General features: G+C 33.9%; 1 protein-coding gene across 1 annotated transcript in view; it reads right to left on the bottom strand.

Moving 5' to 3' along the window:
• LOC143055553 (uncharacterized) overlaps positions 1–25,829 on the bottom strand; it is a 72,558-nt gene extending 46,729 nt beyond the window's left edge. The window contains exons 1-4 of the mRNA XM_076228710.1: positions 24,854–25,829; positions 19,542–19,782; positions 16,878–16,946; positions 12,463–12,765 (exon numbers count right to left, since the gene is read on the bottom strand). Coding sequence (XP_076084825.1) covers positions 12,463–12,765; positions 16,878–16,946; positions 19,542–19,782; positions 24,854–25,525 — 1,285 coding nt within the window. The 5' untranslated portion in view covers positions 25,526–25,829. The remainder of the gene's footprint in view (positions 1–12,462; positions 12,766–16,877; positions 16,947–19,541; positions 19,783–24,853) is intronic.
• Between the last annotated feature and the right edge of the window lie 419 nt (positions 25,830–26,248).

Here is a 26,248-nt window from a genome sequence, read left to right as displayed (position 1 = left end):
TTTTTTAACTGCTCACGTCTGAATAATTTAACACTTTGACAAGTTTTTAACTGTTCACGTCTGAATAATTTAACACTTTGACAAGTTTTTAACTGTTCACATCTGAATAATTTAACACTTTGACAAGTCTATCTAATAACCGTAGTTAATTGAACAGTCTATACATAAACTTATTTCTCCAGGGCAGAAAAGTTCATTCACTGTCATCATTTGTACTGCGTATTTCCAACGGATAAAGCTTCACAATCGGACGGTTGGTAATTCCTGTGTCGGTCTTGTAAACAGCTGATCGAATGAGCCCATCCTTTCAACGAACTAAATCTTGTTCAACTGCTAATTTCCACATTATACGATTTGTGTCATTGTGTACTTGTACAATGTCATCTATTTGTATTGTTTGTTCGTTTCTTCCAGATGTACGGTGGAATTCACGGAGTGACGTCAGATATTCGTGTTTCCATCTTGAGCGAAAATGGTTGATTAGTTCATTATTTCTCTGTAAATTTTTATTCAGTTTCACGTGCAAATCTTCGGAAGTAACACTGTCAATATTCTGTTCCGATTGGTTGTCAAGTCGACGACCATATAAAAGGTGCGTTGGCGTCAGCGGTTCGGGATCTTTAATATCAGTAGAAATATGAGTTATAGGATGATTGTTTAGAGTTCCCTCAATTTCGATTATAATTGTATTCAACATTTCCGTAGTGACACATGACTTTCCTAGTATTGCTTTAATTGACTTTTTCGTGAGTCTAATTATGCGTTCCCAAAAGCCTCCAAACCACGGTGCACGATTGGGTATGAATTTCCACTCAGTTCCTTGATCGGAAAGTTTTTCTTGCATTCGCTTCGTTTGATATTGTAATCTTTTCGGCGGCTGCCTTGAAGGTTGTTGCATTATCGGACAACATAATCCTGGGTGTAGATCTCCTAGCGACAAATCTTTTAAAAGCAATAAAATTGAGAATGGAAATGGGGAATGTGGGAAAGAAACAACAACGCGACCATAGAAAAAAACAACAGCAGAAGGTCACCAACTGGTCTTCAATGTAGCGAGAAATTCCTGCACCCGGAGGCGTCCTTCAGCTGCCCCTAAACAAATATATACTAGTTCAGTGATAATGAACGCCATACTAATTTCCAAAGTGTACACAAGAAACTAAAATTGAAATAATACTAGACTAACAAAGGCCATAGGCTCCTCACTTGGGACAGGTGCAAAATGCGGCGGGGTTAAACATGTTTGTGAGATCTCAACCCTCCCCCTATACCTCTGGCCAATGTAGAAAAGTAAACACATAACAATACGCACATTAAAATTCAGTTCAAGAGAAGTCCGAGTCTGATGTCAGAAGATGTAACAAAAGAAAATAAACAAAATGACATTAATACATAAATAACAACAGACTACTAGCAGTTAACTGACATGCCAGCTCCAGACTTCAATTAAACTGACTGAAAGATTATGATTTCATCATATGAACATCAGGCACAATCCTTCCCGTTAGTGGTTAAGTATCATACCATCATAACATATATGAGAAGAACATAACCCGTGTCATGCCAACAACTGGTTTTTGAATAAATGTGTTTAGTTTTGATGCAAAGACCCTATAAGTGAATCAATATTAACGCCAAAATATGCAATCTTTAATGACCTGACAACAGTATCGTAACTATATCCCTTTTTAATAAGTCTATTTAATGGTTTCGTTAGTTTCTGAGGTGAATACTGACATTTTTGTGCTTTATAAAGAATATTTCCATAAAAAATTGGATGTGAAATACCTGAACGTATAAGAAGTCTGCATGTTGAGCTATATTTACGAATGATGTCCTTATACCGATGATAAAATTTAGTAAATGTTTTGACTAGTTTGTTATATCGAAAGACTCCTCGGTTAAATCTGTGACTATCTCCAAGTGTATAGCTCGTGTAGCGGCGCAAGTGGATAGACAAATACATGTTTTGCTTAATTGGTTGTGTTTTCCTTTTGTATACAAAGCTCCTGTGAAATCAACGTCGGTTACTGAAAAAGGATAATCGTAGTTGACTCGATCTTTAGGTAGCAGTGGAGGATCGGGTGCGCTGTAAGGCATTCCTGATATTTTAATACATTGAATGCATTTGCGAATTTGTGATTTTACGCACCGCTTTATTCTCGGTATCCAATATTTCTGTTGAAGATACGCGATTGTACTGTTAAGTCCGGCATGTAAAGTCTTTGTGTGTGCATCCATTACGATTAAGGACGTAAGACTGTGGTGTGTTGGCAATAACAACGCATATTTAGTACTCTCCTTCACAGGTGCGTTTGGTATTCTCCCGGTACAACGTAGTAATCCATTTTTGTCTGTATATAGTTTAAGTTGTCGAACAAGTGGCACTTTTTTCTGTGAAGATGAATTCAAGCTTTCAATTTCATCCTTAAATGTTTCCTGTTGTACTGTTACTATTAGAACTTTTAATGCTGTACATCGCTTCTCAACACTGATAAATCCGATTGACCGTTTATCTTTTAAATTCCGTAAATTCTGTATAAAACGCAAGACGTATGCTGTTACTCTAATTAATTTTTCTAAAGATCTGTATCGTTGTATATCTATACATGAAATTGTCTGTGTTGAAGCATTTGTACTTTCATCGTCTGTATTGTCATCACTAACAGTTACCATCGTGCTGCAGTCTTCAATTTTTCTCGTCCATGTCGGCCAATTTTCACGATTTAAAATCCATTTTGGACCGTTCATCCATAAGCTGTTATTATAAAGGTGTTTAGCGTAAATTCCGCGAGTTAAGTAATCAGCTGGATTGTCATCTGTTGGACAATAATTCCATTCAGCATTTTCTGTTAATTTTCTTATTTCTTTAAGTCGATTTGCTACGAACGGTTTTAAGCTTTTTGACGATTTAATCCAACTCAAAACAATTTGATTATCGCTCCACATATACACATGTTCTGTTGCTATGACTTTAAAAAGATGTCTTGCTAATCTGGCGCCGATAAGCGCGCCCATAAGTTCTAAACGTGGTAATGAACTCGGTTTTACGGGTACTACTCTGTTTTAGCCATGACGATGACCGATGAATTTGCTGTAACTAAGTAAGCACAAGCTCCGTATGCTAACTGACTAGCGTCTGTGAAAATATGTAGCGACGTTTTCTCGTTAATAACTCCTTTCGTTAACATTCATGGAAATACTATTTTGGTAGCCTCCTCGATATCTAAAGCTATTGCCTGCCATTTACTGTTCAGTTTGTCGGACAAACATTCATCCCAATCCAACTTTGCCTTCCATAAAGTCTGCATAAACAGCTTTGCTTTCGCCGTAATTGGCGTGATTAATCATAGGGGGTCGAAAATTCTAGACGATGTGCGCAAAACCTCATCTATTGTTATCATTTTGTCCTTTTCCATAAATTCAATCTGTTGAAATTTCAAATCGTCGGATTCCCTATCCCATCTTATGCCTAAAATATTGACTATGTCGTCATTATCGCCGATCTTGTCTCGTTCTGCGACGTTCTGTAATTCCGTACTGTTAGAATTCCAAGACCGTAAGTTGGATCCTGCCTCTGACAATTATTTTCTTGACTCCGTGTAGAATTTCAAAAGTGATTGTTTATCTGTAAAACTGGTTAGAACGTTATCCACGTATACATTTCTCTGTAACTCTGTTGATGTAGTTGACGGATTGTCTCTAAAATGTTTCATTAGCGTGGCGCTTAACATGAATGGCGAACAGGTGGCGCCGAAAAGTACAACCTTAAACCGGTAAGTAATCAAACGGCTTTCTGTGTCCATGGGATTCTCTAACCAATAAAATATTGTGACATCTCTGTTATCAACATCTAATTCAATATGCAAAAATGCTTTTTCAATATCCACTGTAACTGCATATTTATACATTCTAAAGCGGACTAATATCTCCGTCAAATCAGTCATAATTGGTGGATATGTTGCTAGGCAATCGTTAAAACAAGGACTACTGTCGTTCGCTCTACAGCTACAGTTATATACTATGCGTATCGTGGTGGTGACTGAATCCTTTTTCACGGGATGATGCGGAATGTAATGAACCTTGTTTGTGCATGTACTTTCATCATATACCTTTTCAATGAATCCTCTTTGTTCTTGGTCTGTAATTATCTCACCATACTTTCGGAACATCTCGGGATCCTTCTTAAGGCGACGAATAACGCTTTCCGTTCTGCGTTTTGCGATGTCTTCATTTGTCGGTAGTTCTGGCGCATTCTCTCTCCATGGTAATTTCGTAACATATCTATAATTTTTCTTCGTAATGGAGGTTTGTAAGTAAATTTTAATTGATTCAGCTAGGTCTGGATCATTTTGTTCTTTAGCGTCAATTCCTAACGATTCAAGCTTCCAAATTTTTTCAAGATCCCACTCTTCATGTTTGTAAGATACTAGTATATTCATCATTGAGAAAGATGCATTACTGGTTCGTGTAGGAACAGGACCGGAAAGTAAATATCCAATTTTCGAGCTAACTGCAGTTGGACCGTTTCCACGGACTATTTTGTCTTGAACTATGTCCCGTAAAAATCACCTCCAATTAATAAGGATATTTCAAATTGCTCTCCTTCCATGACTGGGTGTGCTAATTGTAGACCACGTAAATATGAAAACTTCTGCGTTATTCCTATGTTGTGAGTGAAGCAATGGTTGGTACATTTAAAACTTTAATAGGGATTAATTCTCCTTCTATAGATTTAAGATTAATTGTTGTTTTGTCAAGATTTCTCACCTTTTTTCGAGTACTTCCAAATGTAGCTATACTTAATGTTTCAGACCCCTCTTTTGTAATTACCAATTTAGCTGCTAGTTCTTCGGTTATAAACGAGCGCTGAGCTTCCTCGTCCAAGAGTATTCTTGCATCTATACATGTATTTTTGTGAACGACTGGACTGAATGCGGTTTTCAGTAAAACAGTGGACCTTTCTTCGCTAGCGGTATACAACATAGAAGTTTCTGTGTCTTCTTTATTTTTGCGATTGTTCAGTTTCAATATGATGTTTATTTGAGTACGAGTTCTGTTTACATAATGAAGAGTGATGCTTCCGGTGGCAACACTTACACGTATTCTTGGATTTGCAATCGGCTATTTTATGCTTACCTAAACAATTAAAGCATAACCTCTTTTCTTTAATAATGGCTACTCTTTAATCGTGATCTATGACATCTTAACATTCGTTTTGCCAGTGGTTTCCGTCATAATATGTGCATTGTTTCTTCCGATTCGAGGTTAATGATTTATCTGTTGTGTTTATCGGACGGGTTTTATCTGTAGTTACTCGTTTAACGCCTGTTATGAAATTTGCGCTAGGAGTTGCGGTTGAATACGTCTGTGTATAATCACCGTATCCGGACTCTTGAATAGAAATCTCTTTACCTATCGCGATTCTAAGCGATTGAGAATTCCAACTGTCGCTTCCGTTTTCTCGAGTTATATTTTTTCGTACTTCATGCGGTGACCTCCCGAGAATCACTGGTATCAATAGCGATCCGTACATTTTCTGACATTGTCCGAGAGACTCTAGACCCCGTATGTAAGCTTCCGATTTGTCATGAAATGTTCTCAAACTTTCTAATGTATCATGTGGTGCGGGTTTATCAAATAGTGCTTTCATATATGCATTAATGATTTTATGTGGTTGGCCATAGCGGTTTCTCAATAATTCAATTTCTTTGTGATAGTTTGGAGTTGTCATGGTCTATCCTAAAATTACGTTTGCAGCTTCAAATTGAAGCAATGAGTTCAAGTGCGAAAATTTCTGAATGTCAGTTAATGTGTGATTGTGATGAATCGTGGTTTCGTATGAATCCCAGAAATATTGCCATTGTAAAATGTCTCCATTAAAATTGGGAATAGATAGCTTTGGTAGGCGATGGTTATTACTTGAGGTCAAACTTGACTGAGATAATTGCTGACTTGTGTGAGTAAATGGGTTTGTGTACGGAACAAACTCTGGTGCGTTTGAATCTAGTATCGAAGATGTTGCTTTTGGTACGGGTTTTACGAACCTTTTAAATTTTCGTATTTTACCCTCTAAATCTAAATAATACTCATCTGTTTCAAGAATTTCATTTGTAATATCTTCTGATTCGACTGCATTTAATATCTGTTCGTCTATTGAGGCTAACATCTTCTTTTTCTTCTCAATTGCTTCGAGCAATGTTAATACTTCCTCCTTGTCTATTTGTGAATCTCCGATGGCTTCCTCCAGTTTTTTTTAAACTTTTGTTACCGCTGCTTTGTTCCCCGCTCTCAAGGATTTTAATCGGCTTATGTCCATTCTCTCCGTTTGAAGTCACGGCACCAATGTAGATTATTGCGTTGCGTTGTGTATTTGATCGAAAACTAACTAAGGCGTTAAAGATAGAACTACGTCTGCCATTATACGTTTCTATTCAATACAACATAAAGTATCACAATTACGCGACGTCACAAAGATAGTGGCCGTACCGCAAAAAGGTACGTTAATAATAGCGCAATTCTTTTCAATGATATATAAGGCATGGAGATGTTATTGTTACAGATCAACTCAATTATATATATATGTATAATCTGTAAGACTAACATCTTCAGGCCTTATATATCATGTACTGTAGTGAGACGCTAGATTATAACTGACGTGGAAAGGTAACATCCGGCCACCGAAAGCTTCATTTATTTATGAAGCCCAGGTGGTCGTGTGGTCTAGCGCACCGGTTACAGTGCAGGCGATTTGGTATCACGATACATCAGTAGCATGGGTTCGAATCCCGGCAAAAAGCAAATTTACAGATCTTACATTGTTTGGTTGATGTTTAGACGAGTTGTATATACATAATGTACACAGCCATGTATCACCATCAATGCTTGTGATCCGATGGATAAATCTGTTGTAGAGTTGCCACTGGCTCAGACGTACTTATAAATATATGTATTTTCTGTGACTGTATCTTACATTTATTTGTAGGATCCTTTACTATAGATAATTTACCTGATCCATAAAAATAACATCTCCACGCCTTATATATCATATACTGTAGTACGACGCTAGATTAAAACTGACGTGGAAAGGTAACACCCGGCCACCGAAAGCTTCATTTTTATGAAGCCAAGGTGGTCATGTGGTCTATCGGGACGGCTACAGTGCAGGCGATTTAGTATCATGATACCTCAGTAGCATGGGTTCGAATCCCGGTGAGGGAAGAACAAAAAATTTGCGAAAGCAAATTTACAGATCTTACATTGTTTGGTTGATGTTTAGACGAGTTGTATATACATAATGTACACAGCCATGTATCACCATCAATGCCTGTGATCCGATGGATAAATCTGTTGTAGAGTTGCCACTGGCTCAGACTTACTTATAAATATATTTATTTTCTGTGACTGTATTTTTATGAAGCCCAGGTGGTCGTGTGGTCTAGCGGGACGGCTACAGTACAGGCGATTTGGTGTCAAAATATCTCAGTAGCATGGGTTCGAATCCCGGCAAGGGAATAACAAAAAATTTACAAAACCAAATTTACAGATCTAACTATGTTGGTTTGATGTTTAGATTAGTTGTATATACATAATGTACACAGCCATGTATCACCATCACTGCTGGTGATCCGAGGGATAAATCTGTTGTAGAGTTGTCACTGGCTCAGACGTACTTATAAATATAATTATTTTCTGTGACTTGTCACTGGCTCTGACGTACTTATAAATATAATCATTTTCTGTGACTGTATCTTAAATTAATTTGTAGGATCATTTGTTATAGATAATTTAGCTGATCTGTAAAAATAACATCTCCATGCCTTATATATCATGTACTGTAGTACGAAGCTAGATTTAAACTGACATGGAAAGGTAACGTCCGTCCACTGAAAGCTTCATTTTTATGAAGCCCAGGTGGTCGTGTGGTCTAGCGGGATGGCTACAGTGCAGCCGAATTGGTGTCGCGATATATCAGTAGCATGAGTTCGAATCCCGTCGAGGGAAGAATAAAAAAATGCGAAAGCAAGTTCACAGATCTATTATTGTTGGGTTGATGTTTAGACGAGTTGTATATACATAATGTACACAGCCATGTATCACCATCGCTGCTAGTGATCCAATGGATAAATCTGTTGTAGAGGTGTCACTGGCTCAGACGTTCTTATAAATATAATTATTTTCTGAGACTGTATCTTACATTAATTTGTAGGATGCTTTACTATAGATAATTCAGCTGATTTGTAAAAGTAGCATCCCAGTGCCTTATATAGTACCAGGTACCAGGATTATAATTAAGTACGCCAGACGCGCGTTTCGTCTACATAAGACTCATCAGTGACGCTCAAATCAAAATATTTATAAAGCCAAACAAAGTGGAAGAGCATTGAGGATCCAAAATTCCCAAAAATGTGCCAAATACGGCTAAGGTAATCTATGCCTGGGATAAGAACATCCTTAGTTTTTCGAAAATTCAAAGTAATGTAAACAGGAAATTTATAAAAATGAACACATTATTGATATTCATGTCAACACAGAAGTGTTGACTACTGGGCTGATGATACCCTCGGAGACGAAACGTCCACCATCAGTGGCATCTTACCAGTGGTGTAAATAGTTATCAAAGGTACCAGGATTATAATTTAGTACACCAGACGCGCGTTTCGTCTACATAACACTCATCAGTGACGCTCAAATCGAAATATTTATAAAGCCAAGCAAGTACAAAGTTGAAGAGCATTGAGGATCCAAAATTCTAAAAAATTGTGCCAAATACGGCTAAGGTAATCTATGCCTGTTATATATCATGTACTGTAGTACGTCGCTAGATTAAAACTGACGTGGAAAGGTAACACCCGACCACCGAAAGTTTCGGTAATACTAGTGATAAAATACAAATAGAGTATTTCATATTCTATATTGTAAATAAGATAATACAACACAAACATTATTTAGCTTACGTTGCACTATTGCATAACATATCGAGTTATACAACTGTCATATACGAGAGTTTTCGTACAAATACATATATTACTTTGATGTATATTTACGCGAATTTTGGACCCCTAGACATAAGGTTTTCGTTTGATGTATTTGAGCTTTTATTTTTGCCATTTGATAAGGGACTTTCCATTTTGAATATTTCTTGGAGTTCGGTTTTCTTGTTATTTTACTTTCTACAACAGTCTTATTAACTTGCAACTGTACTTATATATTCTAATAAACTGTTGTATACACTATATTCTAAAGCTACATTCCAGGTGCTTCGAACTAACAAGCTTATTTAAAAACCGTACATTGTTAAATTTAGACTATTAAAACAGCCTAAATTGCTCATTTTTCGTAAAGTTGAAGAATTGCAACAAAATAGTAAAAACAACTGTGGCATGTGTGGTATAGGAAAGCAACTCCAGAAAGGTCTTTATCATATAACTTATTATTATTTCTTTTGTTGCTGACCCTTTTTGCTGTTAAAAGTTTCAATCTATTCAAGATACAAAACGGAGTGAAAACGAATTAAAATATTTTGATAAAAAAAACTTTATCGTCCTTTGCATATCAACAAACCAAATAAAATTGTACCAGTATTTTGGTTTGAAAAGTACTTTAGAACAACTCTTATTTTAGGTATTGTATGTTTTTTTGCATTATTGGATAGTGTTTTTGTATGCCGATGTTTCATTTGGAATTATGGTACATGAAAGATCTTCAATTCGTACTTTATTTTTGATTGGAGTGTCAGTGATGAGGCTATTGTAAAGGAAACGCGTAGTTGCCGAACACAATGAGAAGCCTGGTATTTATTTTGCTGTTAAACATTTTTGCTGTGGTTAAAGTGTTATCTGTTTCTTTGTTTCCTAGTTTTATACGTTTCTCTTGTTATCTTCCTTAAGTTCAGATATTAATGAAATCACAATTTGACGTAAATCAACTTTAACACGAAAAATGATATATTCGCGAAAACTGGTTGGTTAAAATGACATGATACGAATTCAAGTAGTTATCAAAGGTACCAGGATTATAATTCAATACGCCAGACGCGCGTTTCCTTGAAGAGCATGCATTAAGGACCCAAAATTCTAAAAAGTTGTGCCAAATACGGCTAAGGTAATCAATGTCTGACACATGATAAATTTCTCCAAAAATTTTAGTTTTCACAGCTGTCTTAGTTTGATTTATTCTTACTATTTAAATCCTAGTTATACATGTAAAAATTTATAACATTTCAGAACACCAATGTGTGACATATAACCTTATATTACTCATCTACTACCAAAATTCTGATTAACGTAGAACATCTATTAAAGAATGTGCAAGCACAACTATGGCATTTATATTGAAATTGTTCAAATATGTCCTTTCTTTTGACAGAACAGAGTACTGTTGATATCGTTTTTTGATATATCAAAAATATTTGCATGAATGAAGATGCATATTTGAACAATTTCAATATAAATACAGATGCTGATTTGTTGGAGTTGTGGTTTGACACCTACAAAATTTCGTCTTAATTTACTACTAATATTTAAACTATTTAGGTAGTATAGCTAGAAGTATTGCAAATTGCTAGCATGTGGTCATAATCCAAATTGAAGTATAGATTGAAAATCAATGCAACGCAGTATGATTATGTCATTTTTTTTTTTCAAACTATTATTTTATGTGGTGCAGGATCTGCTTACCCTTCCTGAGCACCTTAGATCACCAACGTTTTTTTTGGGGTTCGTCTTGCTTAGTCTTTTAATTTTCTATTTTATGTTTTGTGTGTTATTGTTTGTCTGTTTGTCTTTTTCTTTTTTGTCAGTTTATTTTCTATTTATGAGCGTGTTGCCCCTCTTTTCACCTCGGACTAGAAATAACCTAAGGATCTTCTGTTAAGGTGTTAATATAGGATCATTATAGCGTAATCAACAAGTTGTGAAACACTTTTAACGTATTTTTGTAGTATAAACCAGCTTTACCCTCGACCGACACGCTTAGGTATATTGTAAACGTGCATATTGACGAAGTAACGATACACAAGAAGACATTTCATCCAACCCGCACACATTATTTTGAGCCAACTAGCCTTTGGTCTTATTGTCAATGCTAAGCAGAGGAGTGGAAAATACTAAGTTTATAGTCTTTGGTTTGTATAAGCAGATGCAATTAGCGTACCCCCTTGGTCTAAGGAGGCGCAAACGATACCACAAGACCACAAAGGTGGTTTAACATTGTTTAATACATATTGAAATATTCAAGTTTTCACTCCTATATTTCCACCTTGAGTATAAATCATCGAATTTTATTTCTTTATATATTTTGAAGATATTTAAGGATTTTATTTCTTCTACCCATGATTTTCAATATGCAATCATTGATACAAACAACTGAAAACTGAATTTGTTTTAATAACTTGGTATGTTTTGTAATTCGGATTCTAATTCAAATTTAAACAAAATATTTTCTTAACAACAGGGCCCTTCCCAGCATTACAAAATTTTACTTTCTCGTCTTCCAGTTTCTACCATTATAAAATGAATACTTATGCTGAATTTGTATAGCATTGGTCGATTATCTTTATTTTTCATTATCTTGTTATGAATTCCCGTTAAATAAATAACACACGTTGTGGTCAATCGGGATTGTGACAGACTTCCTATTCAGAAAATAAAGAACTTTGTATTCGTTTACAATTAACCGTTGAATCTCAAACAAATAATTTTTACAAAGAACTACAAATTATTGTTTGGAAATGAAAATGTTTTCGACATGCTATCATTTGGGTTTATCTAAGCAGTTCAACAACAAATTTAATCATCTGTATAATATAATTAAACTCATCATAGATACCAGGATTGAAATTTTATATTTACGCCAGACGCGGGTTTCGTCTACAAAAGACTCATCAGTGACGCTCGAATAAAAAAAAATGTTAAAAAAGCCAAATAAAGTACGAAGTTGAAGTGAATTGAGGACCAACAATTCCTAAAATTTTTGCCAAATACAGCTAAGGTAATCTATTCCTGAGGTAGAAAAGCCTTAGTATTTCATAAATTCAAAGTTTTGTTAACAGTTAAATAATAATTATGAACATATCAATGATAACTCAAGTCAACACAGAAGTGCTGACTATAAGTGTGTAAAACAAAATTGATTACAAAGCTCACAAGACAGCTTCGTAAAGTATAGAAGAAAAAATCTGTGAATAAATTTAGATTAAGTCATAACCCTCATATTCGGATTGCAAATTGTTTGCAGATAATTTAAAGAGCAAGAGATAATTGGATGAAACCATTGTTTGTGTGTATATACTAAATAGTTTTGAGATTTTGTTTAAACAAAGTCATGAAATAGTGCCTTTCATGATGATAGTAAGAGACAAAAACACAGTATGTTGCAATAACCTCCGTCGCAGTTAAACAGGTAATGAGACACTTCCAAAATTAGTATTGAAATAACGTAGTATGATATGGATTTACTTACCTTCATCACTCTTCAGTATATGCAGCGTTACATCGACATTACATTTAATGGTTGTATCAATGTTGCAAACCTCTACCATCCTTGTTAAAAAGGCTTTAACAGCAGTCTGAAAAGTTGTCGACTCTTTTAAATCTTTGGCAGCAATTGTGGTCATTAATACCAATGATCCATTTCTAACGAATTTGATCTTCATTGGGAGATCTTTAAACCTTTCTTGAGACTCGTTCAGAATCTGTTCAATTTCTTTGGGATTCCAATTTGCGGGAGTTGCCAGCTGCCATAACACAAGGCATTCTTCACCTTCTGAATAATATTTATATAAGTATTAGTGCAATAGTTCAAGTGTAAGTGAATGATATTGTTTGATTTCTCTTAAACGTTCAAATTAGTTTTTCAATTTTCAAACATTTTGGCCTCTCTCAATTTGGAGAGACATTAATGGTCGAAATGCGCAACTGGTGCAATAAAACTGGATCCTTTTATGGTATTACTACCACTGGGTCGGTACCTCTATTGATGGACAATTAGTCCCAAAGAGTAGCATCAGCCCAGTAGCCAGTTCTTCAGTATTGGCATGAAAATAAGGATATTGTTTTGATCTAAATTTACTGACATAAAGTTTTGAAAACCATTTTAAATTAAGGAATATATCTCCCTCTTTGTCCGGAATTTGCTATACTTTAGATTTTCTTTTTCTTTTTCTTATTTGTATTAGTTTTTGCATTTTCAAAGATTTTTAATGTTTTTTTCCCGATTTACAAAAGGTCGCTTCCAGTTGACTTCTTTCAGGTTTCGCATGATTTTTAGACGACGACATTGATAAATCTTATAATTGTGTTTTAATATGTTGACTGTTCGATATCAGACACCAAATATCTAACTGACATCTTGCAAAAAAACCCTCGCAAAAAATAAAAGTGACTGTAGATGTAATTAAAAATCAATTGTTTTTAAAACACTTTTAAACGGTCTTTCCCCCTTCAAAACACGATTGTTTGAATGCTTCGTTTGTTTGCTTGTTTTTTGGGGTTTTTTTTGGTGGGGGGAAGGGGGTGTTTTTTTTTTCTCATTTAATGTCAAAACGTCGACAGTCAACTATTCACTATAGGACGAGAAAATACCAACTGTGTTAAATACAAAAAAGAGACTTAACGTCCAGTGATAGATATGTATCAATATATAAGAACACAGAAAATGAAAACAGGTTTAGTAACGCTCCCTTATGAAAAACAAGAGACGACCCAATTTCATATTTTTATACATGGGACAGCATCCCTGATTAAAAAATTTGCCAACGCAAATTTACGGATCTAATATTGTTGGGCTGTTATTTAGACGAATTATATATATACATGTATATACAACTCGTCCAAACATCAACCCAACAATGTTAGATCTGTAAATTTGCTTTCGTTTTATACATATATATATATACATGTCTAAATTGAAAACAACGTTCAAACCTATAATTGTGTTGGATAAAAACCGCAACGTGTGCATGTAACAAATCTCGTTGTAGAGGGGTCTAAATACAGCACAAACAAAATTTTCCAAAAGACCAAAAGAGTAAAAAAAATATATATCTTAACAAAACGCATTTTACTAACATATATCAGGTCCCAAATAATGACATCAAGTGGCTCAAATATATGAGGAAAACCTTCAGGTGGGGATGTTTGACAGAAAACATGTGTATTGACGGATTAACGCAATAGGTATTTCTTTTTTTATTATAGGTAATTAATGTTTGATCTGATTTGATGAGCAGTGTATGTTTTTGAAATAATTCATACTGTATAATTTTACAACTCGTTGATTTTTTTGAAAAAAGATCTCAATTAATACCAAGTAAATGGTCTTTCCACCGAAAGTTCGCTTAAGATAAGAAAAAGAATAAAAATTGTTGCTCTGGTAACAATTGATAGTTTATATCAAACTGATTCCATACAATATAAGTTCGAGTAACTTTTTTGGTGAATTAGGATAATAAAAAGCCACTTCCAATTTAGTCAAATTCACTTCTGTTGTCAAATAATAGTTAAGTCAACATCGAACAAAACCATATGTTGTGATATACTTCTTTATAACATAAAGGAGACAAATCGCTTCTTCCGATTTGATAAATAATACGTCCCATCTCAGATGAGGTTATTTCACACTGATTCAAATAATGTATGATTGTATGTACTTTGACATGCAAATTATGGTAATAATTGCTACTTTAGGTCATCAAGAGACTAATTCTACTTGACCTGTCCAAGGTCATATATCTTCAAACCCGATAGCAAATACTTTAAATCTTCTCCAAAAAAAAGACTAGCAAAAGAATCGCAAAAGATAAAAGCTTTGGAAGAAAATTTATAATCAAAATCACGTTATTTCCAAGGTTAAAGTTCAATTGTTTAAAGAACAACTGATGGGGTTAAACCCAACATGAACATATTAATATAGGCAAATACCGACACACGGTTTAAATTGTCATCAGAGTCAGATAATAGCTTACACATGTACTTAACGTTGACAAAAACAATATGATGTCACTATATAAGGTTGCCTTAATTAAGGCATATACATGTAAGTAGGTAAAATGTACTATTGATTTACACAATTTCACTTTTGGTTTCATATGAAAAGTTACTTTCACTGATGCCAATAATATATGGTTGAAATGAATTTTATATAAAAATAGTGCAATAATAGCTATTTTTGATTTAAAAAAGAAATTCCGGTTGAATTGATGCAAGGTCATATGTAAGCAACCAAATTAAAAGACCCTACAACTCCATCGTGTATTAAAAAGTAAAACAACAAAAATACCGAACTCAAAATCAAAAGCTCTTACACATCAAACGAATGGAAAACAACTGTAATATTCCTGACCTGTCATGTTGGTAAAGCATTTACTTATGTAAAAAATGGAGGTTAAACCTGGGTTTTAACCTAGCAAGTTTAAAAGGAAGTTACATCAATCGTCATACTCTAGAGTGTTAAATCAAATTTTGAACTCGACTTCATTTCCACAGTCACAAAACAAAGACGTTGCATCAATTCCAATTTAAAGCCAACTTTCAGGTCCTTTAAGTTACTTTTCAGCTAAAATTATGTCACAACAAACAATCCAATAAGTATATTTTGTCGATATCTTATACGGTTTTCTAGAAGAAGCGATAAGATGCAAGAATCAAACATTATAGCATGACCTCAACCTTTGAACTTAACCTGATGTTCGTGTTGATGAGCATAAGGTCTCTATTACTTATGGTTTGACAGTTACAAAATACATATTTCTTAAATTGAATACAACGGGAAATAACTTTCATATGAAATCCCTTTTTTTTTGCTTCAATATAAATTTATCAAAATACCCTGAAGATAAATAGTTATCAAAGGTACAAAAAATGTACCAGGCTTATAATTTGATACGCCAGACTCCCGTTTCGTCTACATAAGACGCACCAGTGGCGCTTAGATCAAAATAGTTAGAATGCCAAACATGAAATGAGTCGCAGTAGAGATAACAAGAAAACAATTCGAGTCTTTTCCATACCAAATGCACTATTTCAATAGGGGCATATTTATTTCCCATTTAGAATGTCATTACTTGTTTGAAAAAAGCTTTATTTTTGCTTATTTCAAAAGTATACGGCTTTTATACTTTGCTAAACAAAAATAAAAGAAATTGGTACTTTTGGTTCCATTTCAATGTTACGTCACACTGATATTACAGTTATAAAGTTCTAGTAACTTGACATGAAAATAAAGCAAAAACGACTACGCCCTGTTTGCAAAAGGCCACTTTCGGTTGACCTTCTTCAAGGTCATATGTCTGCAACCATATACAGAAAATTCGATGACTTTTTCATATACCAAAAAGAAGTTACAGCAAAGATTTAAATCTAGAACGTCAAAAAAATTATGACTTCAATTTCATGGTCAGAAAACAAAGAATTCAAATCAAAAGACCCTCTACAATATAAGGTTAATGAGTGCAATCAATATACAGTTAATTTAAGATAAAGGATGGGAGTAGACTCCTACTAATGTTAACTTACCTTTTCAACCAAAATGTACGTGTTTCAACTAAATATTCAGTGAAATTATTTTTTTCGATATCTTATACGGTTTCATGAATTTGACCTTTGACAATGACAATATTTCCTTTCTTGTAGAACGGAACTCAAACCAAACGACCTAGGTGTCTTTCACTTATTGTTTAACAATTACAAATAAATTTCACTTATATCAAACACAGAAGAGGAAATAACTTTCATATTGAATCTTTGCATGGGTTCTGTCACAATTTAACAAAACATTCTTAAGATATAATTTATATGTTATTTCCATTAACCAACACTTATCTTAGCTACACATTACACACGGTGATATATTATAATGATTAATTCCTAACAACGCACCTGATAAGTCTATAGACTGTTCATACTTTAAAGAAATAGTAGTATTGGTGATTTGATGTACCATTTTCACTGAAAAATAATAACAAATAAAAAACATATATTTAAAATCAAATGTTACAAAAATGTCAACATTTACTGGTTATTTCTTTATAAGTATACACATTTTTTTGTGTTGTACTCCCTTGTATGATACGTCGTATAAAAGTGAAGTTTTAATTATTTTGAGACATTATATATAATTATATCATGATTAGTAATTAAGTCCTACTCAAAACTAAATTGTCATTACTGAACCAAAATAAAGGCAACAGTAGTATACCGCTGTTCAAACTCATTGACTTGCAAAGGGTATATGTAGTTTTGGTTTTGGGTTGTATGTCCAAATAAGATCTGGATCGTACATTATAATGATGGTTTTTAACAGATACGTGTCACTGATATTTGTAGGATTCAAACAAATTCATCTAGCCGAAATGGTCAGTGTGAGCTATGGCTTCATTAATACTTTAGTTATCATGGGTATTGAGGTAAGTTTTTTTTCTCGATCTGAATGCACTGTCAAATTATATAAAATTATCCTATCAAAGGTCTCTAGTTGTAAAAATAGATGGTAGGAATGATAATATTTAAATGATCAATTGAAAGTGTAAGAGTGTCTTTGTCACCAAACCCAGAAGAGAAATTCACCTGTAATAGATATGTTTGATGACCCTTTATACTATTGAACATGTCATGACCCAAAAAAAAAATGTGAAATGATTTTAAAATGTTGAGAAAACTGACAACGGCATGTCAAAAAATGAAAAATGATGAATTGGGAAGAACACTCAACATAAAACTACAACGAAAACTAAAATAAATTCGAGTGATCTCCTAAGTGCTCCGATAGGATAAATATATCTTGCTCCACATGTGTCACCCGTCGTGTTGCTCATGCAAGTACACATTCGCTGATAAATCTTATTCAATGATGTCCTTTTCGAGGAAAATAGGACGGAAACGTATCCGTCGTCATCACTGAAACAGTTGGGACATTATCTCTCTGAATTAAGAAAAATGCTATTTGTCACTCAATTTTGCAGTTTCATTGCTCATTGCTTTTTTAACCTTTTGTGTTATTTGAGCGTCACTGATGAGTCTTTTGTAGAGGAAACGGTCGTCTTGCGCAAATAAAACATTTCAATCCTGGTATCTATGATGAGTTTATTTACAACTGCTCGGTCGATGCCGCTGCTGGTGGAGTTTTTATCCTCCGAGGGTATAACCAGCCCAGTTGTCAGCAATTCTGTGTTAACATCAATTATCATTGATATGGTCAAAATTATAAATTAACTGTTCACAAAACTTTGCATTTTTGAAAAACTAAGGCTTTTCTACCTCAGTAATAGAGTACTTTAGCTGTATTTGGCAAAACCTTTAGGAATTTTTGGCCCTCATTACTCTTCATCTTCGTACTTTTTTTGGCCTTTTTAAACTTTTGTTTTATTCGAGCGTAGTCTTGTGTAGACGAAACGCGCGTCTGGCGCAAATACAAAATTTCAATCCTGGTATCTATGATGAGTTTATTTATATTCAATATAGAATGTTGATGAATTAGTCCTAGGTATCAGTTCTTAGAATCAAATGTTTGTGATTTTAACAAAACCTACGTAATAACCGAAATAAAGTTGTATGTCACACCAACACATGTACCTACATATTAATAAAAGAAAAACGTCCTTACACGTGGTTAATAGTTAATTGAATTACGGCTTTGTTTTTGCTTTGGACGTTGGATTTCTGTGCTTTTCAACTTATGATTTCACCACTTTGTACATTACTTGATTGACATTAAATAAGATAAATGGAGAATGTGTCCATGGGACACAGATGATGCCCTCGCTTTCATATAACGTTATCAAGAGGCAGAACTCGAGAACGGTAAATGTGACACCACCAAAATTCGAACACGATCTGAGTTTTTTGGTAATAAGCATTGTGTATAAGTTTCATAATATTTGGATAAGGCAAACTAAAGTAAGAGAACGGAAACAAATAATACAGCAAATTTCCTTGAATAAAGGGGCATAACTCCAGAACGATAGAAATGACGCCACCCAAATTAGATTTTGAACTGTGTTTTGTGTTAAATGATGTTCGCTTCTCTGTTTCAAAATAACAAGCATTTTAAAAGGCTGTTATAGATTGAAGTATATGAATAAAGAAACTAAAAAAGCAGAAAAAATGAAGGTTCCGTGAGCTTGTTTTCGAGATAAAAGCAATTGAAAAGTTGTTGGGAAATGATTCTCTCTAGAATTTTGATACATTCAACATTGGTACCTTTTTTCCATCAAAAACTATGAAAAAATAACAAGGATTTTATAAGATTTTCAAAGATGTCATTTTAAACTATATGTAATTAAATAGTGGGGAAAAAAGTAGGATATAGTGGGCAATTCTTCATGGCTTTACATGGATAAAACCAGAGAATTCCGAATATCTGACAAAAATTCAAAAACAAGAGGAGCGATCATCCTTAAGTTTCATATTATTTGTTTGAGGCACACTAAAGTTAGAGAACGGAAACCAATTTGGGACATACAGACGGACGGACGGACGGACGTACGGACGGACAAGGATAACACTTAATGCCCCCTTTGAAGGAGGAGGCATATTTATTTATACCTATCTCTTTTAGTTGTCCTCTCATTTCTGCTTGATTGGTGTTGAGTACACCAAACTGTTCCAACATGTTAGCTCCACTTTCTTTAACAATGGATTTAGATGATATTACTTCCTGGAGGATAACCTGCTGTGCCTGTTTCATTACAAGCGATTCTTCAGTGACCATCGTTTTCAAATTTCCTTCAGATCTCGTAATGGCGTTTATGTTTGATGACATGCTATTCTTTACTTCAATGATGCCCTAATAAGAAAAATACATCTTTATATGTGTACTAGTTTATTCATGATGTTGTTCATTTCATTTGTAAAATGCTATAAAATCACGAGAAACAATAAACTTTGATTTCAATTGATAGACGAAAATACAGGTGTATTATACAACCATGGAATAACTGATTCCTAATTGATACAAAAAGTAAGTACTAAAGTGTCAGATGTGCATTCTCTACTTTTGTCAACAGCTCAGTATCTCCTTTTAAAATGCGTTGTTGATTCATATATAATTCAATTAATACTTAATATACCGTAACAGATCGATAGATTTCTCGTTTTTTTACCCTAAGACATCACCTAATAATTAACCATCGGTCTTTATGACTTTTCATTCGAGCTTCACTAATGCGTCTCTTGTAGAAGACAAACGCTCGTCTAAAGTACAAAATGTTAAGCCTAGTAAGTAATTTAAAATTCGATTTTCAGGACAAAGTATAGGCTGTTACCTGCAGAAACAGACAAGACATTGACAAAAGACAACTGTTACACTTAAAATAAAAACAAGCAACACCAACCCTTTTATTAATATATTATGGGTGCCTGAGAAAGGGGAGATAGTCTCTTGTCAAATTGTTGAGGCCAAGTTTGTCAATTTTAGTTTTTCATTTATTGAAGACGCAACCGATGATAACAGGTCGGAATATGGCTAAAATGAAAGGTGAGGTTCGTTGTCATCAATGACATGCATCAAATCATTATAGTGTGAAACAAACTTTTGAAGTGATGACTTTAACATTTTAGTTGAAAACCACCGTTTCAAGGGAATTTAGCAAGTTGCCATCCCCTATCATGGAAATCTTCTTGATACAAATAACAGAAGCCGTAATATTTTATCACCTAGAAAACAAAACCAGTGTTTGTGCATTTTGCCAAATCTGACTCCATAAAAATCGAAATTTCAAAATCGAAATATTCAAAAAAAACTTCGACTCATCCGAAATTTCGAGTCAACCGAGTTCGAGACAACGAGAGTTAACTGTACCTCGTTAGAAGCAAAATATGGTTCTTAAGCGGTCCTCAAGCGATTCTCGTTTACTAGCTCAATGTAGGTAAGGATATGAAATGAGCTTATAAGAGAGTGATTAAAGATACCAAAGTGATATTTCAAACTGATAAGTCGAATACAAGCTAAAACTAAAAACACCATGTCAAATAACGATGAATGACAAACAAACAAACAACATAGACAACTTAAAACTGAAAATCAGGAACGCCATCTATACCCTTTATTTCAAGTTCAATTTGACAGATGCTATGAACTTGAATTATTCAGTGCAAGGACGGCATCATTAAATAATAAACTTTAAACTAAATGGATACCGTAAGCTTCATTTCTTTATTCTTCAGAACCTCCTATGTATGGTATGCTAAAGACGGACAAAACAATTAAGGGTGTAGTTGATTCCAATCGGAACGTCGAAAGTCAAATACACAAGACCATCAATTGTTACACACATGTTATCAGCTCAAACACTTTGCATATTCGCAGCACCTGCATACGGGGTATATATCTCCCAATTGATACGATATTCCCGTGCTTGCATTTCCTATCATGATTTTCTTGATAGAGGGTTGCTGCTCACAAGGAAGCTATTGAACCAAGAGATCCAAATGGTGAAGTTGAAATCATCCCTTCGTAAATTTTACGGACGCCATCACGAGTTGGTTGACCGTTATGGAATAACCGTTTCACAAATGATATCGGATATGTTCCTTGCGTCGTAAGTACAATTCCCTTCCCTTTCATAAATGTGACCTACCGAAGTAGACTATTTACCGGATTTGTTATCACATAAGCAACACGACGGGTGCCGCATGTGGAGCAGGATCTGCTTACCCTTCCGGAGCACCTGAGATCACCCCTAGTTTTTTGGTGGTGTTCGTGTTTTTATTCTTTAGTTTTCTATGTTGTGTCGTGTGTACTGTTGTTTGTTTGTCTTTTTAATTTTTAGCCATGGCGTTGTCAGTTTGTTTTGGATTTATGAGTTTGACTGTCCCTTTGGTATCTTTCGTCCCTCTTCAAGGTAATAGTTTCAAAGAATTTTTTTTTGGCTTGGTCTCATCTAAAATGGACTTTACTATGTGACTCATTTTTTTTAGAAATAAAGTTAAAACAATTATTTAATTCTATCTTTAAGTTACGGATGAGAATAAATGTTTATAGAAGGTAGAGAAGTAAACTATTTTATATTGTAACAAATAGAAAGAAACTTACATATAATGTTCTGCTTTGGTTGCTGATAAAGTAATTTATATACCTATATGGAGTTATTTTCTTTCAGAACGATGGGTCATTCTTTCGAAGAATCAACCCGGACGATACCATGTTTCAATTTTCCTTGATAAAAATGTAAACTATAATTTACTCCAACATTTTTACAATTCGTTTGATAGTTTGTTGTTGCCAATTGGGGAATTTACTTTTTAAAGGTTTAACGCGCATTTTTATTTTAGAAACAAATAATATGAAGTTTTGTTTATTTGAAGCTACAATAAAGGGACATTATTTTATACGTGAGATGAATTTTAATGTAAAACTTTTCATAACAATTTTAAAACAAGCAAGATTTAACACATTCGTGTGCAGGATTTTGAAAATCTTATTGATTCACACTGAAAAAGAAATCATACTGTAACCTACATGTATTGTTATTCGTTTTCATGTTACATGTACATGTATCACGATTTCGTGCTCTCTCCGTGTCAGTTGTTACCTTTTTACATCCATATATACCTTTTACTCTATCAAATGATCGACTGATAAAACGTGCTTATATTCTATCGAATAGCAGTCACGTACCTCACAATGGGGTCGGGTTAGTATAGATCTCTGGTTAAAAAAATGCATTGCAATTCAAGAGAAAAATTGTATTGAATAGTTCATAAGTTAAAAATTGTTGAAAAAATAATCACTTTTCCGCGATAAAATTGTCATTACAAATAGAGGAAAAACCAACATAGCACCTCTCCCATAAACTAAGTTGGTACAATAAATTACTTACAAAGTGACTTTTATTTTTTCATAAACCGTAACAATTCAATTCTGTCTTCACTCGTACAGTTACAGTAATATTTGTGTTGTGTCTGGATGATGCTTTCTAACGTTTTGAAGACTAGATTAATAAGTGAGTTTTATTTCACATTCAAAATGAGCCGTATGGCGTATTCAAATCTGAACGCATCGGAAAGGAATATCCCACTTTATTGTGGTCGGTAGATTAAGATGCTAATTCTGCAAATCTTTGTAGAATATATTTTTTGACGGTATATAACATGTATAAGTCAGATAATGCATATTGTAAGGTTTTTCATGTCGTAGATTCACCTCGGGATATCAGAATTGCTCAAAGAAAAACCTCCCTACGGTCGGTCTTTCATTTGATCAATCCTGACACCCCTCGGTGTGTTCTACGACAGGAAAAACCTTAAAATATGCATTATCTATAACATAGTTAATCATCGGCAAAGATGTTTTATGGAATATTTGGATGATCTAACAATATGACTTTGCTTGTAACAATATTCTGCAATGTTTGCATCAAGAGTGAAAGAAGATCTAGTTTTTCATCCTTTATCAAAATGCATAAGTAACATTATACAGGATTTCTGCAATAGTTAGAGTAGACCTGTCGTTGGAGGAAATCTTTGGTTTCCAAATAAATTCAATGTTTAGAAATAGTTAGCATAGTCACCTTCCTTGGGAATATTCATTTATAAGAAAACATATATCTATAAAAGTATAGAGGAAAGTCATGTAAACGCTAAGATGTATTTATTCTTTTTTGAAACTCCTTTATTCTCTTTTGAAGCAGTTTATGCAATGTAATGTGATTTACAAACAACTATATAGTAGTTTCTTCTACGTATTAAAACGACAACCCAGTTTAGCCCAGATAGAAAAACTAGACTACTCTTGTTGTCTTGTATTAAGCCGATTGGTAAACAATGTTAGACTGTTAATAGTATTGTATGCATTCATACTGCTCTAATCTTAACTACTTTTCAAATAACGGGTGGTCGAAATGTTTGAATATTCCCTTGATCTATCAACTCTTAAATGGTGCATGTTATATTGATTTCATTACTTAATTACACACACATTTGTGATTTCATTTGCATATTTGTTGTATTGCTCATGGATATCGGTTGAGAGGAAGTTGTTGTAAATATGTGTTCATTTCTTATTATTCTATTATTCTTGTTTTAAGGACCATCTGGTAAGAAGGAGGAAATATGTATATGGTGTATGCAGACAAAGATGCGCTTAGTATGATACTTAAGAAATATGTAAATGTATTATCTTAATAGATATAAGGAAGAAATCTTGCAAAAATATCCTGTTGTCAGGGAGCAAAGTACAAACAAAAACTACTAAGTACCGTGTAGTGGGTAATTTTTGCGGAGTGTTTATTTTCGCTTATTTTGGCGGATAAAGGAAAATCGCGAAAGGTACTTTCTAATAGCTAAATCGTTTTGTAAACAATTTATGTTTTTCCGGTCAACGGGTCAATAACTGTTAAGGATATTTTAAACATCACAAAAAGGGAATTATTCACAAATAATTTATTAATTGCTGCATGTCAAATGTTAATTAGTTAATAGGTAAAAAGTGTCAAATAATATAAGAGTGTAAGGTATTTTTTAATAACTTTATAACCCAATTAGTACATCAAAGGTCTCTATTTCGCAACTAATTAACCGTAAAATTTACAAGAAGTTTGTATACTTGTGACAAAAACGGGCATTATTATTGATTAATTGTATCAAAATATAATCAATAAATAAGACGTCATGCAGGTAAAGCGATCATTTAACCATAACAATAGACACGTGTTTGTCAATTTATACACCATATCAGTTCGGCCAAAATATTTAATGGGGACTTAAGGATCCACCAAAATGAAAACTGCTAAAATTTCGTACACTTTGTTGCCCTGAAATCCCGAAATTTTACACCCGATAAAATAACCAGCTATACGGTATAATAGTCATAGATGAAAACGTCACATAAATTTTCAGATGGTTTTAGCTATACTCACAGTATTGACCTCAGCAACTTTTTTTAATAAGTCCGTTATTTCTTCCTTTTCGAAATTAACCTTCCGCAAGTCCTTGATTTGGTTTCGGACAATTCGTTTGTAAAAAGGGTCTGCTAGATCTACTAAGGCATTCTCTAATTCATTCCATACCGTATTTAGTTCGGTAATTGAATAGCATTTCATAGAATGTGCATGACAAATCTGACTTCTGTAAGTTGTAACTGTATCCAATGCAGTGGTTTCGTTTTGCGACAAAGGCGCTAAACTCCGGAGAAGAAACGATATTGCGCTGATATCTAATTCATGAATTGCAATATTTCGTGTGATGTACTTGTGTAAACACAATTGTTCAACTCTGCCGCTATTACGGACAATATGTCCCCTATCTTCATTGCCATTATCGTCATACAGTTTTTTAAATATCCATTTATCCATATGACCAGTCCTCTTTAGGTTGCAACCTGCTGCTGGACATGCACAGCACAATAACTTTTTAGATTGCCAGAGATGAAATATTTGATGTTTTTTGTCATCAAGAAATCGTATAAAACACCCATTATAAGTTGGTAAAAGTTTGCTACCAGCAAAGGCTGATAGAACTTCAGTGCCTGTATCCACTGCACATTTAAACAATCGCAACAATTCCTGAGATTCACTTTTGTTGTTATTCATTTTAATTAGAGATGTTTTTCTAAATAATTATCTATATCCTAAATCGCTTTCCGTAATCTAATTTACGTTTTCAGAAAATAAACGGCATAGAATTTATATCCATATAATCACTTAAAATTGTCATTATATACACTAAAGAAGGTATTTGTTTATTCCTCTTTACTGTTTTATCCATGATCTTAATTCATTTGATATATAAACACATGAATCCATCTGCTATTGTTTAGTACCTGCCTTTTACCTTTTTCAGTGATTATGTTTTACCAAAATCCGTTTGTAAGGGGAAATATGTGATACCATACAAGGAAGTTACATCTAAAAAATAAACAAACTTGTAGTCAATGATATTTAAATAACAGGTATTTAAAGGTCGAGGTCTTATCGTATAATGCACATCAATGAGTCATTTAAAGCGCTTTTGTAAATTCATTCACTGACTTGGTATCATATAACAGGTATCACTGTAGACATATTTTTTTTTTAAATACGATACAATTTGGTTTTATCACGAGGGTGCAAATGACATGTATTATCAAATTTAAGCGCTAATTACAGTCATATATCTAGGGGCAACAGGTTCTTTAATTCGATTGTTTTTTTTACCTTTTTGCAGGACATAACATTTAAAAGTAACTCTGTTCATAAATTGATATATGTAAATATATTCATGCATAGCAACCCTGCTTTCTATATTATGTCTCATCGTTTATGTTCTTGGTTTAT

This window comes from Mytilus galloprovincialis, chromosome 12 (assembly GCF_965363235.1).
Source record: "Mytilus galloprovincialis chromosome 12, xbMytGall1.hap1.1, whole genome shotgun sequence".
NCBI lineage: Eukaryota > Metazoa > Mollusca > Bivalvia > Mytilida > Mytilidae > Mytilus > Mytilus galloprovincialis.
This window is presented reverse-complemented; position numbering and strand designations above follow the sequence as displayed.